At 44.4% G+C, this 17,909-nt stretch overlaps 3 protein-coding genes across 3 annotated transcripts in view; 1 reads left to right on the top strand and 2 right to left on the bottom strand.

Annotated features, from left to right (window-relative positions):
* Positions 1-7,040, bottom strand: part of LOC124470501 (histone-lysine N-methyltransferase 2C-like) — a 66,624-nt gene extending 59,584 nt beyond the window's left edge. The window contains 2 exon segments of the mRNA XM_047024420.1: positions 3,240-3,458; positions 6,613-7,040. Of these exon segments, the coding sequence (XP_046880376.1) occupies positions 3,240-3,457 (218 nt within the window). The 5' untranslated portion in view covers position 3,458; positions 6,613-7,040.
* Positions 7,041-9,767: 2,727 nt separating this feature from the next.
* xrcc2 (X-ray repair complementing defective repair in Chinese hamster cells 2) lies at positions 9,768-12,032 on the bottom strand. The gene is made up of 5 exons (XM_047024379.1): positions 12,000-12,032; positions 11,723-11,789; positions 11,433-11,514; positions 10,951-11,163; positions 9,768-10,818 (listed from the first exon to the last, which is right to left on the bottom strand). The coding sequence occupies exons 2-5, from the start codon at positions 11,741-11,743 to the stop codon at positions 10,163-10,165; spliced, it is 972 nt and encodes a 323-aa protein (XP_046880335.1). The 5' UTR covers positions 11,744-11,789; positions 12,000-12,032; the 3' UTR covers positions 9,768-10,162.
* Positions 12,033-12,122: 90 nt separating this feature from the next.
* actr3b (actin related protein 3B) lies at positions 12,123-17,872 on the top strand. Its single transcript, XM_047024372.1, has 12 exons — positions 12,123-12,467; positions 13,180-13,235; positions 13,440-13,564; positions 13,871-13,981; positions 14,149-14,244; positions 14,362-14,469; positions 14,663-14,806; positions 14,933-15,106; positions 15,243-15,335; positions 15,544-15,669; positions 16,084-16,167; positions 16,458-17,872. The coding sequence occupies exons 1-12, from the start codon at positions 12,424-12,426 to the stop codon at positions 16,551-16,553; spliced, it is 1,257 nt and encodes a 418-aa protein (XP_046880328.1). The 5' UTR covers positions 12,123-12,423; the 3' UTR covers positions 16,554-17,872.
* Positions 17,873-17,909: the final 37 nt, after the last annotated feature.

Here is a 17,909-nt window from a genome sequence, read left to right as displayed (position 1 = left end):
CGTCAATCAATCGCAAAGTCGACAACAACAGCGCGAGTACAACAACAAAGCACTTTCTGCTCGCTCAGTCAGGAAGTGACAAACTGGGCAGGATACTAGATAGCACTAACTTCAGCTAGCTACAATAGTACTACTATTTGTTAGCGATCTCCAGCTATTCTTTTACATTGTTTGTGCTTTGAGAATCAAGTTTCTCGTAATTAATGTGCCCATATTAGTGTATAAATACAACTTAAACTAAACTTTGTATTTTAGTCCTTAAAAGCTGGCTTATGCAAGTTTTGCGAAGCTAGCTATTTTAGCTTCTGTTTAACAAGACTGTCCACTTCCAGGCTGTCCTCTTCTACTAGGGGGCTGCGAGGGCTTTCTGTAGATTACATGAACAGATAATATCGGCGATAGCTCACCTACTGATCATGATTCGTAAGCACGTAACAAACTACTCTAATATGGGTAGTGAGACTGCACCATACGTAGACCTACAATCTGGTTTTGTAACAGGTATGTTCCATAAACAGGTTACACAAAATTACAAATACAAAGAAATGTGTGTGGATAAATAATGATACTGTTGTTTTCTGCTTCCTCTCAATACAGACTCATGACACATGCAGCACAACTACAAGTAGTTTTACTACCAATCTGAGTGTGAGAGAGAGATTGAGAGAAAGAGACAAGAAAGAAAGAGGAAGGAGAGAGAAAGAGAATTGGCAAAGAGAAAGCATTGGAGAGAGAGGGGGGACGGAGAGAGAGAGAGAAGAGAGGGAGGGGGAGAGAGAGAGAGGGAGGGAGGGTGGGGGAGAGATAGCGAGAGAGGGGGAAGAGAGAGAGAAGAGGGAAGGAGGGAGGGGGGGGAACTGTTGTTGAAAGTAGTCCCAGCTTCAGAGGAGGGAGGGAAATCCTGGCCTGGATTGGTTGGCAGGGAGGAGACACACCCCCTTCTTCCCCACAGCCCCACTGTTTCCCAGCATGCAATTTAACCACTTCCTCTCCGGAGTTCTGTTGCAGCAAAGCAATTAGCTTCACCCCACTCCTCTCCCTTCTCCAGTCCCCTCCTTCACACCAAAAATATGGTGAAAACAAGATCCATGTAGATCTACCTTTCAGGACTAAACTGGTTGTTCTGTACCTTATCCCTCAGCTAAACTAATTCCTCAACCCCATCAACAGAGGAGACTACACACACTAACATAACACAAACTACACACACAAACACACACTACCAAACACACGCACCAATGCATGTCTCAGAACAGGCTTGGCTGAGACATCATCCTGGTGACAGGTTTGTAGTGCATGGGTGACACTGCGACAGGGAGAGGTTCAAATGTTTTAGCTGAAATGACAGAACAAACAGTTAAGAGTGTTTGTTTGTGTATATAGGACCTCGCCTTTACCAAAAAAGTGTTTTCCTCGCCTATACCAAAAGTGTGTGTGTGTGTATGTGTTACGCAAGTCACACAAGAATCCACTCCAAGCCCCTGCTGCTGTTACACAAACACAGCAAACCCAAACGGCCGTGAGCCAGCCTCCACCTGCAGACACCCCAGGAGCACTGAGGACCACAAAACTGAAATATCTGCTAACATACACACCTCATTCATTGGATGTTTTCTCCTCACCCTTTTCCTCCTCTCCTCTCCGTACCTCCTTCTCCTCTCCCTGCGCTCATATAATTTCTCCCCTCTCCATTCATCGCCCTCCCTTCTCCCTTGTCCCCTTTCCTCTTCTTTCCATCCTTCCCTCTCCATCCTTCCCTCTACTCTAGCCCCCTTAGACACTCAGACATATTCTCCTGGAGAGTCTAGGGATCAGTTTATCTCTCTCTCTCTCTCTCTGTGTCTCTCTCTCTCTCTCACACACACACACACACACACACACACACTCTTGCACTACACCCCCTCGCTCCATCCCTGTATCTCACTCTCACCCACACTCTTTCTCGCACCTAGCCTCATATATAAAGCCTCCACACACAAGCTCCTTTTCTCCCTCTTTCTCCAACAGTCTACCTCTCTCCCTCTTTCTCCCTGTATACCTCTCCCTCTCTCTCCCTAAGTCAACCTCTCTTCCTCAGTCTAACTCTCTCCCTCAGTCTACCCCTCTTCCTCAGTCTACCTCTCTCCCTCAGTCTACCTCTCTCCCTCAGTCTACCTCTCTCCCTCAGTCTACCTCTCTCCCTCAGTCTACCTCTCACCCTCAGTCTACCTCTCACCCTCAGTCTACCTGTCACCCTCAGTGTACCTGTCACCCTCAGTCTACCTGTCACCCTCAGTCTACCTCTCTCCCTCAGTTTACCTCTCTCCCTCTCTTCCTCCAACAGTCTACCTCTCTCCCTCTTTATCCCTGTCTACCTCTCCCTCTTTCTCCCTGTCTACCTCTCCCTCTTTTTCCTTAAGTCTACCTCTTTCCCCCTCTTCCTCCAACAGTCTACCTCTCTCCCTTTTTATCCGTAAGTCTACCTCTCTCCTTCAGTCTACCTCTCATCAGTCTACCTCTCTCCTTCAGTCTACCACTTTCTCCCACAAGCCAAAGTAGCAATCAGCATAGCGTCTTGTCTTACTCTCACTCAAGCCAAGTTCTTTCAGTACCAGAAACACACACACAGAGGTTATCTTGGGTTCAACAGTCAGACAGAGTGGAGTACCCTTCCTCTCCCACAGAAATCTGTAGGGAGGTCTTGAGGAGAGAGATTAAAACGCTGCCTGATTCAATAATTCATACATCTTAATAAGTTGATTTATCAGACCTACAGGATGGTGAGATGGGATGATAACCCAGGTTGAAGAACATCAGCTGCTCTCACAGACTAACACGATTAAAAAGGAACTGAGATACTTTGATAATTGATTCATTTGGTATCAACCCAGAATAGAATTGATACAATGGCAATAAAATCAATACGAGTTTATTGACATATTATTTATAATACCATTTAGACTAGCCCAACGCTCAAGCAAAACCAAGCGTTCTGGATGGGTGCAAAAAATAGGTGCCATCTTTAACCAGCTAATCAGATGCATATTACTTATATCCGTAGGAATGCGGGAACACCAAAAAAAGCTTGGCCCTAACCCTAAGTTACACTTCAACTTCAAGCAGCCCTGCGGAAAAAACGTAGTCCTTTCTGTTCATCTCCAAGACAGACCAAGGTACAGACAGACAGACAAACGGACGGACAGAGGTTCAGACAGACAGCAAGAGAGAAGTTTCTACAGACAGACATAGTTACTACTCACTTCTTGCGGGGTTTGGGGGTGGGGGCAGGGGCGCGTGTGACGGGGGCTCGTGCAGCGGCGGCGGCAGCCCGTGCAGCAGCCACGGTGGTGGAGGCATCTTTCCGTGGCCGTCCCCGCGGACGCCTGTCAGAGGGGGCGGGGCCAGGCCTCCCGCCGCTGGCCGGGGCCGGAGGTCGACGGAGGTCACGAGGCTCCCGACTCCTGTCCTCTGATGACATTCTAGAGATGGAAGAGAAGAGGACAGGGAGGATGAGAGAAAGTAAAGAGAGGGAGGACAGAGGAGGGATGACAGAGAAAGGAGGTTAGGGGGAGTAGAGGAAGGAGGGAAATGACAGGGGATGAAAGGAAGAGAGGCCAGGAGACAGGAAGGAGAGATTGTATAAGAGGGGTGGAAGGGAGAGAGATGGGCAAATTAAAGGTAGAAAGGGATGAGAAGTTAGGAGGGAGGTCGAAAGAAGGATAGAGGAAAGTGAGAGAGAAAGAGAGAGGAGGAGAGGAAGGGAAAAAAAGAAGGGGAAGGAGAAAAAGATTAAATTAAAAATGACCCATCAAAACATTTCGAAAAATCCACGGCCTACCATAGTAGCTCCCACTACTAAGTGAATTCGGTAACCACTGATGAAAATATGGAGAACAGGAGTACAGGTATAATGTTTCCCAGGTTCCAGGGACCTCTTCCAGTCTGAGCATAGAAATGCCTTCCTACCCAGACAACATACATGGATAGAAATGGGGGGGGGGAGAGGAGAGAGAGAAAAGGAGAGGAGATAGTTGTGTTTTGGAGAGAGGGAGAGCAGCTGTGAGCAGCGTGGTGTTGAGGGAGGTTTCCTCTCTCAGCGTGATGCCAGCGCTCTCCGCCGAGCTCAGCTTCAATTAATTTAGCGATTTTGTTCAGCACAGTCATGCTGGGGCGGAGAGGGTGAAAAAGAAGGGGAGAGTAGGAGAGAGGAGGAAGAGAGAGGAGGAAGAGAGAGGAGGACGAGGAGCGCACCCCCCCCTCCCCACTGTGTGTCTGTAACAGGGCTTATTTGAATGTTGATTTAACCATGAGTTTTCTTTTTTTCTCCAATGGTCTCCATACACATCTAACAACACTGCAGAAGCCATCTCTTGCGTGTGCTTGTGTAGAAAAGACTTAGCAGCATGGTGTCTGTGTTTTTGAGATGCATACATACACACAGACAACACGCTGGTAAGGCTTTTACAAGCGCACACACACACATATATTTTTTTTTTCACACCTATGCACACAGAAATGCAGTCTGCTGCATTTATCTACACACACACATGCTCATACTACACATTAGGCCGCATACAAACACACACCACACTTTCACACTCATACATGCTTGCGAGCACCTTCAAACACACATGCACAAAAAAAAACGGAAGTTGTCCGCCATTGGCGGTATGTGTCGAGTCGTGCCTCAACGCCCAGCACCACTCATACTGGTACACAGTCAAACAACATGGTTCTACATAGAAGCCCTTTAACCACAGAAGGACTCTACACATAGTATTTGGTGTCTGCAAAGTATGTTAAGTATAGAAATACCTATACATAAGAGATTGATAGAACTAGGAGTTGCTGTCATATCTTACATCTCAGATGACTGTCCAATCAGAAAAATTGGTTGAATGTCTACCTAGCGACAGTTGATCATTGATCCTAGCAACGGTTGTCAAATCTGTACCTAGTACCAGCCCAACATCTATTGGGTGTAGAGAAGACTGACAAAATGTGTCTTCTTCTTGAATTTGCAGTAAATTTACTCTTTTTCTGTGGTGAATATTCACACAAACCATGAACAAAGAAGTGGGTATACTTTCAATGCCTCCCTACACTGAAGTGAATATTCTCTGTATGCTTCACTACAGTACTGCCTCCAGCCTATCAAAGCAGGCCGACGGTCCAGTTCATGAGAAGTAGCCTAGTTGAGAGTCTGGTTGTAGGAGAGAGAGACAAGTAGTAGGCCTAAAAGCTTTGTAATCACTGGGATAGTTCACCAGGCAACACGTTCACTGACCGCACTAGGACCGCACTTTTTGTTATTTTGTATTTTTCTTAGCTAATGTCCTGAAAAACCTATTCTCTTCAACATCTTCTCGTCTCTTTTCCACAAGGCCTATGGTGCCATAGTTTCCCCCAGTCCAAGTAATGTTTTAATTTCTCTCTCAGTTGCAATAAAGACTTAAATAGCCTATAGGCTATTACTATTAACACACCAGGGGTGCATACCTGAAACTCTTCAATAAACGGCCGATTGTACCGACCTCCATGCTATTACAGTTAGCAGCATTGTATTTTGTAATAGTTTTTTACCTGCTATACATCAGTTTTATAACTGTTAAGTCCTGCCTGTGAAATCTAATGTCTGGGCTTTGGCTAGCATTGGTAACCTTGGATTGAGACACGCAGAGCTCCCGCAGGTTCGATCCCGTCACTCACACTAGTTAAAGTGGAGAACTCAAAGGTCTACTGAGTCAGCAGGGTTCTTGACCTGGCAAACCTCATTCCAAGCCAGATCAGAAGATAGCAAAGTCACTCACGATCACCATTTGCCCATTTGTTTCACTTCTGGGTTGTAATTCAACTTCGATGTATCGATAAAGAATATGTTTAGCCTACGGATAACATGCAAACTTTCTATTGCCACAATAACTACGAAACAACCCGTGTTCATCGCGTGACAAAAAATAGTTTTTTAAATAGTCACCGATTAATAATATTTTGTTCCAAAACTGTCTTTAAACGGTAGCGTGGTAAACATTCTGTTTAATGGCAGTCACATAATTGGCGATTGTCAATTATAGGTCCCCTGACAGACGAGAAAGACTACTTGTCGATGTCGCCGGGCTTGTTGTCATTGGGGGCCACACGGAAATATAGGATATGGCGGTTTGGGCACAAAACCTTCTTTCTCCTTGTACCCTATCGTTGTTTTTGTGTTTTAACACACATTTGACCCTAAAATGCAAATTACCGTCTACAAACTATAGGCCTACCTATGAGACAAAAACATTAAAGTTCAAAGCCGTATGTACACTATTCGCCTATTTGCTCTATAAGAAACGTCCTTTCGTACCTATGTAAACCTCCCAAGCACATTTAATATTGCAAAACTACTCCATTAAGTAACTTATCATCATAATAAGACGGTATCGTATCGTAGTCGGCTATGGTGGAAATGTAACCGCTCGCACGTTGAAGACGCACATAAACACGCACAGAAATATATCCGATCAATGTAACCAAGCTAGATATATTGTATTGTTCGCTGGATGTATTTAAGAACGGCTACATTATAAGGAAATATATATATTTCTTAGAAAACGGTAAATTAATTGAAAGAGAGAATAGAAAAACGCTTACGGAATTGATGCAATTCTTTTTTTCCTTTCCAGCTTCCAGCCAACTTAAACCAATGTTAAATCCAACAACGAACTTTTCCTGACGATTGCATTTGGGTTGTATGTTCGATACAGTATTTCATTAAGAAACATTCCAGTGAAAATACAGAAAATGACTAAGTTTTTTTCAAAAAATGTGAAAATTAAAGTTGAAGCGTTTACTCCATCATGGTGGCCATGTTTCGAAGCGACCTAAGCACTGGCTGTCAACGTTTGTCGAAGAAATAGGTCCGACTCCACATTAAGTTAGACGTGTTATTATACATCCCTGGCTAACAGTAATAAAACACGCATACTGAATTAAATTCAATAAACTATCAATTAAAATATATGAAACGTGCAGTGTTTCAGCATATGCTGCTTAATACACGTTATGAAAAAAGTCTCACTGACCCTGCGGAGTGATACCGTGGAGCATTCTAGAGGCAGAGACCTCGCTGTCATCAGGCGAGCGCGAGCAAAACACGGAGCTGGATTTTGGATAGTGAATAGGGCGAGACTTCTTTTTGTGTCTATTCTACTGTTACTCTACTCTGCACTACTCTACAGTAATCCACTCTTATAGAATGCATTAAATGCTATGTGATAAAACCACTGCAGCATATGCTAAATTGATTTAGTAGGCTGAGTGTGTTAAACCCCCTAGTAGACAACATGAAGCCCACAAGTAGACAATATGAAGCATGAATAAACAATCCAAAACACAAGAATACAAAAAATAACTAAATATTTTACATAAAACACACGAGCAATGCACAATGTCTACATTAACAAATACAGGGTGCTATGCCTTTATTTACAATACTTACCCATGATATCACTGGAGTTTTAATTACCGGAGACAAACAAGTGACCTACTAGATGATCCCTTTAAGTGTTAACATTATTGAGCACATTCATTTTCTTGCAGTCACCACCACAATCTTCCAGTTACCAACATCCATCCAACCACATTTGCTTTAGATTTAAGTATATTGTGTGACCACAGACAGTACATCCCAGGTGGCAACATGGCCTACCATAACAGTTCAATGTCTACTTAAGGCTTCCCTGGTGTCCGGTTTTGAAGTTTGGGAAGGACTCAGTACTGACAGGTGTCTGTGGTTCCTGAGTTGATTGTAAAAGGAGGGAGGAGAGAGAACGGGGGATGGGAAGAGAGTTAAGGAGGTGGATTAGAGAGGAGCAGGGGGATGAGGGAGAGTGGATGAGAACATGGAGAAGAGGAGCAGGCAGAGGAATGGAGGCAGTGGAAGATAGGGGGGAGAGGAGCTGTGGGTGGGGGATAGAGGAGAGGAGGAGTGAGTGTGGGATGGAGGAAAATGGGAGGGGGTGGGGAATAGAGAAGAGGAGGAGGGGTGGGGAATGGAGGAGAGGAGTGGGTGGGGGATGGAGGAAGTCCCTATCAGCCAGGCCAGGTGCAGGGGGAAATGAGATGTATGAGCTTGAAGAGGCTCCACTGTCTGTCAGGACAGAGCCTTACTCATGTACCAGGCTCTCCCACATCCTCCCCCTGGGTTCCTACTTAGGAGTGTGTGTGTGTGTGTGTGCCTTCTAATTTTTCTTTATAAATGTGTCAACTAGGTAAACAAAGACATAAAATGAATGCAGTAAATTTAGAGTACAAACACTACTCTGCATAAATATCCCAGATAGTTCTTCAGGTGTCAAGAGCCTCCTATGGCTACCTCAGTGTGAGTCCAGAGTAACACTGCAAAAAACATACATTTTTCTGTCCACTTGTGATTTCATTAACATTATACGACCCATCACAGATGAAAGCTTTATGTAAATTATGCTTTTTTGTCTTCCCAACCTACTCCAATTTATGTAGCGAAGGGGTCTTTTTCAGAGACAATGTGGGGTTTATTTAGACTTGCTAATGCAGTGCAGTCTCCATCCTTACTGCTCAGGGTAACACTGCTACACCTTGTTAAAGACTGCTCCTCTCTGCTATACTCTCCTCTGAATATTATGCAACCTAATGGACCTCTCTCTTACACACATTCTCTCTCTCTCTCTCTCTCTCTTTGTTCCTCACATATTAACTATGTTCCTTTGTGTCTTTTTATTATATATTGCTACCACACATTCTCTCTCTCACACACACACAACACTTTGTCACTTTAGATCTTACTCTCTCTATAACACGCACACACATACTGCACGCCTCTCTCTTGCTATCTAATGCACATTCCAGCTATGTGTTTCCACTACGACCTTTGCAATAGAAACTTTTAGCGTCTTCAGTGAACACACACTAGTGTATTGGTCTCAGAAAGACCATGTCTCTGGAATTCAGTCACAATTTAACACCCTCAACCATGTTTGGTGGGAGTGGGTTGTAGTGTTCTACGTTTACATATAACCCCCGTCACGATGCACTTATTTTCACCAGAACAGAAACACCATTACTTCTGTGACATTCTTTCTGCTTTAGTCACATTTCGTAAAATAATTTTAGGTTGAAATACAGTCTAATGTATAATGTCTACTTTTATTTGATGGTATAACTGTGTATCTATAATCAACAGTATATTACAGTATCAAAGGGCATGGACACATAAAAGAAGGTGAACCCCTTGGATATGTTAATAGTAGCTTGAATTTTTTGGGTAACTGTGTATGAATGAAAAACCTAGTCATTAGATGTCAAGTTTTGACAAAGGTAGATGTATTTGTGTTGTGCGTTGGCCGTATAAAAAATATGTTACGCTAATATAGAGAAGGAGCTCAGGGTCTGCAGTCAAAGTCAAATACATTGTAGTGAATTCACAAGTCAGGGCCGATCCTGTAGTCTACAACAATCCCCTCCAGGAAGAACAGAAGTCACATGACATCAACCAGGAAGTCAAAGCAAGAACAGCTGGTATAGACGAGTGGATGAAAGTGGTAAGGAGTGAGATATGTAGGATGAAACATAGATGGGAGGGTACCTTTACCTACTCTAATAGCAACCCATTATCCTCATCTTAATTAGCTAGTCAGACTGTGCTTGTACCAGAACAATGCAGAGATCCACAGGGAGGAGTGGAGAGCCCTGCTATTATCCAGGGTACAGCTGGTCTGTGTCAGAGCCAGCCATGCAGCCCCTCGCAGCTCAGCTCACTGAGACACAGGCATGGTAATTACTGTGTAATTTGTAGTTTATGTCTTCGGGTCTTGTCACTGCAGGGAGGGGGCTGGCTAGTGTGTCAGGAGTCACAGAATGGGGGGTTGGGGGGTGCTGAGATGTGGAGTGAGGGCTAAGGGTGAGGACACTAAAACTTAGTTGTTAGTAATGTAATGTTAGTAAAAAGTTGAAACTTTTTTTTTGTAAAACATATCTAATAATATTTGCACAACAGAAAAAACAGCAGCAGCAGCAGCAGCAGCAGCAAAAAAAAAAAAGCTAAACATTTTTTTTAATGATGTACAGGGGTTACAAGATTCAAATGTCCAACATAAATCAACATCTAAGATGATACAAGAGTAAACATGTGTTTTCTATTTAACAGTTAAAGCTCCTCTCTCGACTACATGAAACTCAGGCCTCCATCCGTTATCACAAAGGAGAAATTCCTGACACCTCTTGGTCTGTTAGAGGAGGAGTATGAGGTGGAGCAGGAGGAGGTGCTTGTGGCTGAGAACACATGTCGTTGTTCCCTAGTGCCCAGCCCAGTCTCTGCTCTGGCCAATAGCAGCCTGTGTGTGACCAGCCTCTGCCACGGCTTGCACAGGTACTGCCTATCGTAATCAGACGCTTGTGCTGAGCTCCACTTCCTCCAGGAAGGCAAAGAAGATGCCGCGTCGGAGGACTCGCCAAGCCTGTCAGAACTCCAATTCCCATAATTCCTCATGATGGCGTGTGTGGATGCAAACACACTGATGCGGTAGTCCCTCAACAGCCTGGCCAGGAGCTCCGAGCACTTCCTAAGTGTCACTTCCTGTTTGGCCACGCTGTCCCCACCCCCACTGCGGTCCATCCAATAAAAGGCGGATATGCTGTCAATGATGAGCAGTGATAGCTTGGGGCGGCTGCACATGGACGTCTCCAGGAAGTGGAGTGTGAGGAGGAGCTGGGCAGAGCTGGAGCAGTGCACCACAGACAGACGACTCAGGCACGCTCGCACCCTTGTCTCAGGATCAGAGGTGGCAGTAGCCTGACCCTGACCTCCAGAGCTCTCACAACCTGCAGGGAGACAAGAAGACAAGTCGGATAGGGTACGAAGAACACCCGGTAAAAAGATCTAACATTGTGTAATCTATCCTGGCCTGGCATTGTGGTGCCTTGCTTAGCATGACCCAGCCTAGCTTAGCTCACCTTCCTCAGTGCTCCCGGCCCCAATCGTCTGAGCCAGGCGGTGCTCCAGCACGGTGACAAGACGCAGCATGTCAAAATGGTGGTCAGTGTCCAGGAAGACCACCTCTACGCCCAGCCCGCCCGCGTCCTCAGGGAGCAGGCAACGGACCAGTAGGTGGTACAGCAGCTCTGTCTTCCCTGTCCCCTCTGTCCCATGGAGCTCCACGACGTCACCTGTGAAGGGAGAGGATGTAGGAGGATGGGGGAGGAGACAAAACGTGGTGAGGAGAGACTGAAAGGATGAGGGAGGCCAGAAAGGATCGATTTAAGAGGGCAATCAATTATTGTGTGTCTCTTTTTGCTTGTTTCTTACCGATTGTTTGGTAAGCTAACATGAGGCCTAACTAACATCTGTCTCTTTGCTGTGTTATCATCAAGTAAAAATGTGGACGTGGGAATGGCAATAGATTAAGTTTGGGGAAATCAAGTGTGCATCATGTTACCATAGTTTGGTCCCCCATCCTCTGGAAAGATGCGCGGTTCTATGTCCTTGAGACACCTCCTGCCTTCCAACCTGGCAAATAACTGAGGAGAAACAAAGTGTATGACATCCTGCTAGATTACTAGCGGCATAGCTATGACGTGCTGCTGGCTTGTTTGCGGTGGGCAGGGAAAGAACATTTTAGCGGGCAAAATCATAAAAAACTTTGGGATAATTGTGATTAACATTGCGAGCTTGCAAAGGTAGTAAATCGGTTGACTAATGAGATAGCTATAGCCTATAGCTACATACCTGTGCAGCGTTCTCTGTCATCTTTCATTATGGAAGTCAGTCTCCTCAAGCTATCAAAGAGAAGAACCTTGAGAAGAACGAGCAGATGCAGAAGACGCGCTTTTTTGAACCAACTTCCTGGTTTCTATCTTGGTACCGTAACATCTGGTGTAGATGATCACGTAAAAGTATTGGAAGATTCAAGGTAACTCGGCACCGCACCAGACGGTTAAAAATAAATGTATATCAATAACAAAAAATATTTAATCAGAGATCTTGTTTTAAAAGGTCAATGTACCTGAATAATGAAACGGGATGCCCAAGAATGCAGGGTCAAGGTGGTAGTGAAATAATTAAATAGAATCAATTTGATGGTTTCAGGCGCCATCTGGCGGCAGCCATCAGACTCTCAGTTTAGGAAAGTGGAGGACTGGACCCGATCCCATCGAACTGCGCGAGGCTCTGGTTACCAGGGACGTTTCCAAACCGTTTCTATTTTTTGCATCTTCCCTTTGACTCGGGAAGTACTTTCACTGTCAACCGAAATAGAATATAACGGTGCACGGGAATAAGCGAGTACCCACAGCCGTTTTGGTATTAGGTACAAGTCCGTGTAGCGGTGCAGCCATTTGACCTAGAATGAAAATGCGTAGTGTAGAATCCAGCTGATACAGTTGCTGTAAAAAGATTGTTGTTGTTGTAACATTATCGTCATCGTGAGTATGGCAGCACCTCTGCCGCCCTGCGTAATAGACTGTGGGACCGGGTGAGTTTGTTGATATGAGAACAGTTGAACTCAGCTGACATTTCCGAGGTTTGAGGGCACGTATGAAGAGGATTTTGCAAACAAAGCTAGGCTGCTATGAAACTAGAGCCTAGGTTATGCTGTCCTCGTTTTTACTGCAAGTTAAAGCATGTTGATATAGAACAAGCATGAGAAATACCATGACAAATATAATTGTAACAGTTGGAGTCGTCTTGTGTAGTTAGTGTTAAAGATTTGTTACTGTCATAGTTAAATGTTTAAGATTAAATACCCAATGTTGTGACTGAAGTTGTTTTTAAAGGCCTCATTTGTCATACCAAATTTTAGGTGTTCTAGTTCATAAACCACTTAAGATATGTGACGGTCTATTATCATTAAGAGCTGTTGTGGGGGCAGTTAACTGGGCTATTACACAGTAAATAGGTCAGATAGTATTTATGTCACCTGCAAAATAAAAGAGATCAATGAAAGAGAAGCTACGCAACAGGCAAACTGACTCAGCAGTGGCTAAACACTGGCTGTATAAAGTGTTTTTCTTGTTCACACATAATCTACTGTCGATTCATTACTATTGGTTTAGCGTTTCGTTTTTTTCTTGATTTCTTTCTAATCAAGCATTTCAGTTGTAATCATGATAGCAGAACAATGTGGAAAACAGATCTTTTCAATGCTGTGACGGGTCATGACAGTTAATTATTTTTTATGCTCGTAGCTACACCAAGATTGGGTATGCTGGGAACACTGAGCCTCAGTTCATCATTCCCTCTTGTAAGTGCACAGTAACTAACAACATCTGTTTTGATATCTAGCCCCGTACAGTCCAGTACATCGCACTGGAGCTCAGCTGTATGAAAAGTAACGTGTAGGTGATGAATTTACCAGTATGCTGTGTCTCCAGTTAAAGTCAAAGTGTGTGCTTGTGTTTGTATTTGAGTGACCTTCTTGTGACCTGTGCGTGTGTTCTTCTGTTAGGCATTGCTGTCCGGGAGTCAGCCAGTGTGGGTGACCAGGCCCAGAGGAGGCTGATGAAGGGAGTGGACGACCTGGACTTCTTTATCGGAGACGAGGGCATCGACAAGCCCAACTATGCAACTAAGGTGGTCTATCTGTCCGTCTGTTTCTATGTATGTATGTTTATCGTTTTGTCCGTCTACCTGTCTCTCAATCTGTGTCTATCTGTCACAGTCTGGGTCTGTCTGCAAACAACCCTAAACAACCTAACATATGCAACCAAACCCTATTTAAACTCAGAAGCTTCTTGAAATGTCTCAGTTCACAGTTGCCGTAGCTAATCAGTGTAAGCCCTTTTAAACCCCTCTGTTCTCACAGTTAGCTTCAATTCTGTTTTTAAAACATAGCTGTTTAGTTCCTAGTTTCTAGTCCCATGTGTTGTCCTATCCTAGTGGCCTATTAGACATGGCATGGTGGAGGACTGGGACCTGATGGAGAAGTTCATGGAGCAGATCATCTTCAAATACCTCAGGGCTGAACCTGAGGACCACAGCTTCCTCATGGTGAGAGCAGTGTGTGTGTGTGTCCTCATCCTTACTGTTTTCCTGTGTGTGTGTTGTTAATAATTGACAGGGTGCTCAAAGACTGTTTACCTAATGGTGAGCGTCATTCAGCTTAGAGTGAGGATGTTGGTGTTGACTCTGTGTGTATTTGTGTTTCCCTCGTGCAGACTGAACCACCATTGAACACACCAGAGAATAGGGAGTACCTGGCTGAGATCATGTTTGAGACATTTAACGTTCCGGGCCTCTACATCGCTGTACAGGTACACACATGCGCACACACACAGGATGGATGGAGGGAAGGAGAAAAACAGAGACAGAGAAGCAGAGTGACTGATGTGTGATGTCCGTCCGTCCCCCGTCCCCCCCCTCCCCCCCAGGCTGTGCTGGCTCTGGCAGCCTCCTGGACGTCCAGACAGGTGGGGGAGAGAACACTGACGGGGGTTGTGATCGACAGTGGAGATGGAGTCACTCACGCCATACCTGTGGTAAGGGCAACACACACCCCACACTCACACACATACACGTGTGTGAGTGCACTCTAGTACATACTCAGACACACACACACACTATATCTAGGGTAAGGATTTTGTTTCCTGGCCCAGGCTGGGGACTGTGTGATTGGTTGTTTGTGTTTCCTGTCCTTGACTAAGTGAATGGTTGTTTTTGTTTCCTGGCCAGGCTGAAGGCTATGTGATTGGTAGCTGCATAAAGCACATCCCCATTGCGGGGCGGGACATCACGTACTTCATCCAGCAGCTGCTGAGGGACAGAGAAGTGGGCATCCCTCCTGAGCAGTCACTGGGGACCGCCAAGACTGTCAAGGTAGGCCACACACACACACACAGACTAACACAGCACATGAACACACAGGCGCTTATGAAAATGCAGAGGTGCATGCCAATAAGCAAAGAAAACTGTGCTTATAAGGCATTTTATGTGTGTTTCCAGGAGAGGTACTGCTACATCTGTCCAGACATAGTGAAGGAATTCAGTAAGTACGACAATGACCCCGGGAAGTGGATTAAGCAGTACCATGGCGTCAACGCCATCAGCAAGACCGACTTCCAGATAGATGTGGGCTATGAGCGCTTCCTGGGGCCTGAGATCTTCTTCCACCCGGAGGTACGCAGCCAATGTGTCTTCGTATTGACTTTACATGTGCCTTGTAGATCACGGTAGCAAAATGAATGGTTGGTACGTTGTGGCTGATCAGGTGAGTACGTAAACGATTTAACCCCTTGTGTGCTGTATGTTGTAGTTTGCCAACCCAGACTTCATGCAGCCCATCTCTGATGTGGTGGACGAAGCTATTCAGAACTGCCCCATCGACGTCAGGAGACCCCTGTACAAGGTAGGACATGTTATATATGTGATAGTATGATATTTACAAAGAAGGACATGTTATTTACAGAGTACAGCATCACGTATCGTGTACAAGGTAAGTACATGTGATATATGTGATGTCCATGTTATATACTGTATGTGTGTAGGTGTGTAACCGACTTGCACTCTTATGTTGCACATGTGCGTGCATGCTTATGTGTGCGTGTGTGTTTAAGAACATTGTGCTGTCCGGAGGCTCTACCATGTTCCGGGACTTTGGTCGTCGTCTGCAGAGAGACTTGAAGCGGGTAGTGGACGCCAGACTCAAACTGAGTGAAGAGCTCAGCGGAGGGCGGATTAAGGTGTGTGACTTAGACATAGTACTGTGTGTGTGTGTTTGTTAGAGAGAGATAGTACTGGGTGTGTGTGTGTTTGTTAGAGAGAGATAGTACTGTGTGTGTGTGTGTTTGTTAGAGAGAGATAGTACTGTGTGTGTGTTTGTTAGAGAGAGATAGTACTGTGTGTGTGTGTGTTTGTTAGAGATAGTACTCTGTGTTTGTTAGAGAAAGATAGTACTCAGTGTGTGTGTTTGTTAGAGAGAGATAGTACTCAGTGTGTGTGTTTATTAGAGAGATAGTACTGTGTTTGTTTGTTAGAGGGAGATAGTACTCAGTGTGTGTGTTTATTAGAGAGATAGTACTGTGTGTGTTTGTTAGAGAGAGATAGTACTTTGTGTGTGTTGGCTCAGACTGACTGATCTCTGTCCTGTGTCGCAGCCCAAGCCCATGGAGGTCCAGGTGGTGACCCATCACATGCAGCGCTACGCCGTCTGGTTTGGAGGGTCCATGCTGGCCTCTACGGTACACACACACACACACACATACTGTATACACATACTGTACATGCACACAGTTACATTTGAGCTTAATACATTTTCATCAGATTAATTATTTTCTACACTATTGGAAATGTATTTTAATTATGTTGTACATTCACATACTTATTGATAACTTTAATATGGTATGTGTTAGTATGTTTGTACTTTAAGTATAATATTTTAAACAAACGCCAACTTGCATGCACAAACACACAAACACAAACACACCCTCACCAGTCTCTCTGACCTCTGGCCTTTCTGTCTCTCCCTCAGCCGGAGTTCTTCCAGGTGTGTCATTCTAAGAAGGACTACGAGGAGCACGGCCCGAGCATCTGTCGCCATAACCCCGTCTTTGGCATCATGTCCTGATGCTGGGAATGCCTGCCACCTGCTGTTCACTGGAGGGCGCCCTCCTTTCACAACCAGGGGCAGTTCGGGTGGGTGGAGCTTTCACTTTCAATTCAATGGGGAATAGCTTCCTTTGGTGAAACTCCGCTCACCTGTGCTTTGCCGTGGTATGAAACGCTTTCCATGACAGTGGTCTGGATCCCATCCATGCTCAGCCACCTATGTCCTTAAAGGGGCATTACACACAAAATGATTTGAATCTGACACGCATAGATATACTTTTGAGTGTAATACCCCTTTTGCTGTGCATTTACCACTGTAGCCCACCTGCTCTCTCAACCCTAAAACCCTCTCCATTCCGATGCACTTTTGAATAGACAAACTATTATTTATTTGGACTTGAGAAGGAATGTTGTATATTTTTCAAATGTAAAGTGAAGGTTTAGGCTACTTAGGGAACTGATTTAGATCTTTTGAATAATTTAGATTTTTGTCCTGGGATTGTACCTGTCCTGGAAAACACTTCAAATTAAGACATAATCTGACATCTGTTTTTTTTTTTCTTGCATTATCTAGTTTTGGTTTTAAAAACGTTAAAATATAATGCTACAAGTCAAGATTCTGTTGTTTGACAGGTGACTTAAATTAAAAACACGGGAGGACCTACTGGTAAATAAATTGGACCCCCCCTACTAGGTCTGTACAGAGAGCATATTAGTTACTGCATAAGCAGCTCCATCAGTCGCCTTATTTTTGTGCCTGTCGTTGTCATGGCTTGAAAATTTGTATTTTTACAATCAGGGGTGAAATGTGTGTGTGGGTGTGGGGAAGCCTGGCTAAAAACGGACAGAATCAAGTATATGCTCAATCATTTTCTTTTTGTGTTAACCTATTCACCCTTGTGATTTCACAGTGGAAACGTTCTCAATCAAGAGGTCATAGAACTATTAGATCCATATTCAACCCCGGACCCCAAAAATCTCTACCGTAGAGTCATAAGCATTGTAAGCTAAAGCATTTTAAGTTGTCTATATATTTAGACGAAATAATAGTTTATCTAAAGAGAAACATTCACCAAATAGTCGACTATATTCATATTTTGTACTATAGGTCCAACATTGTTGAACGACAGAGAATGGGTTTAAGCATATGCAATAGTTTTAATGTGCAGGAGTAGAATGAAGTGATCGCTTATTTATTCAATTATTTAAATCTTAGTTTGACTGCGGTACATTTCTGTGCTTCGAGAATAACGACTTAGTCTTGCTAACACAGAGCTGTTGCAGGTAAATTGAGCTACCAGGCCTAATATTGCGTGAATAAAGACATTGTCACCTTCACGGATGTGAGTGTATGTTCTTGTGGTGCACGTCTCTC

Source organism: Hypomesus transpacificus, chromosome 8 (genome assembly GCF_021917145.1).
Source record: "Hypomesus transpacificus isolate Combined female chromosome 8, fHypTra1, whole genome shotgun sequence".
In the NCBI taxonomy this organism is placed as follows: Eukaryota; Metazoa; Chordata; class Actinopteri; order Osmeriformes; family Osmeridae; genus Hypomesus; species Hypomesus transpacificus.
This window is presented reverse-complemented; position numbering and strand designations above follow the sequence as displayed.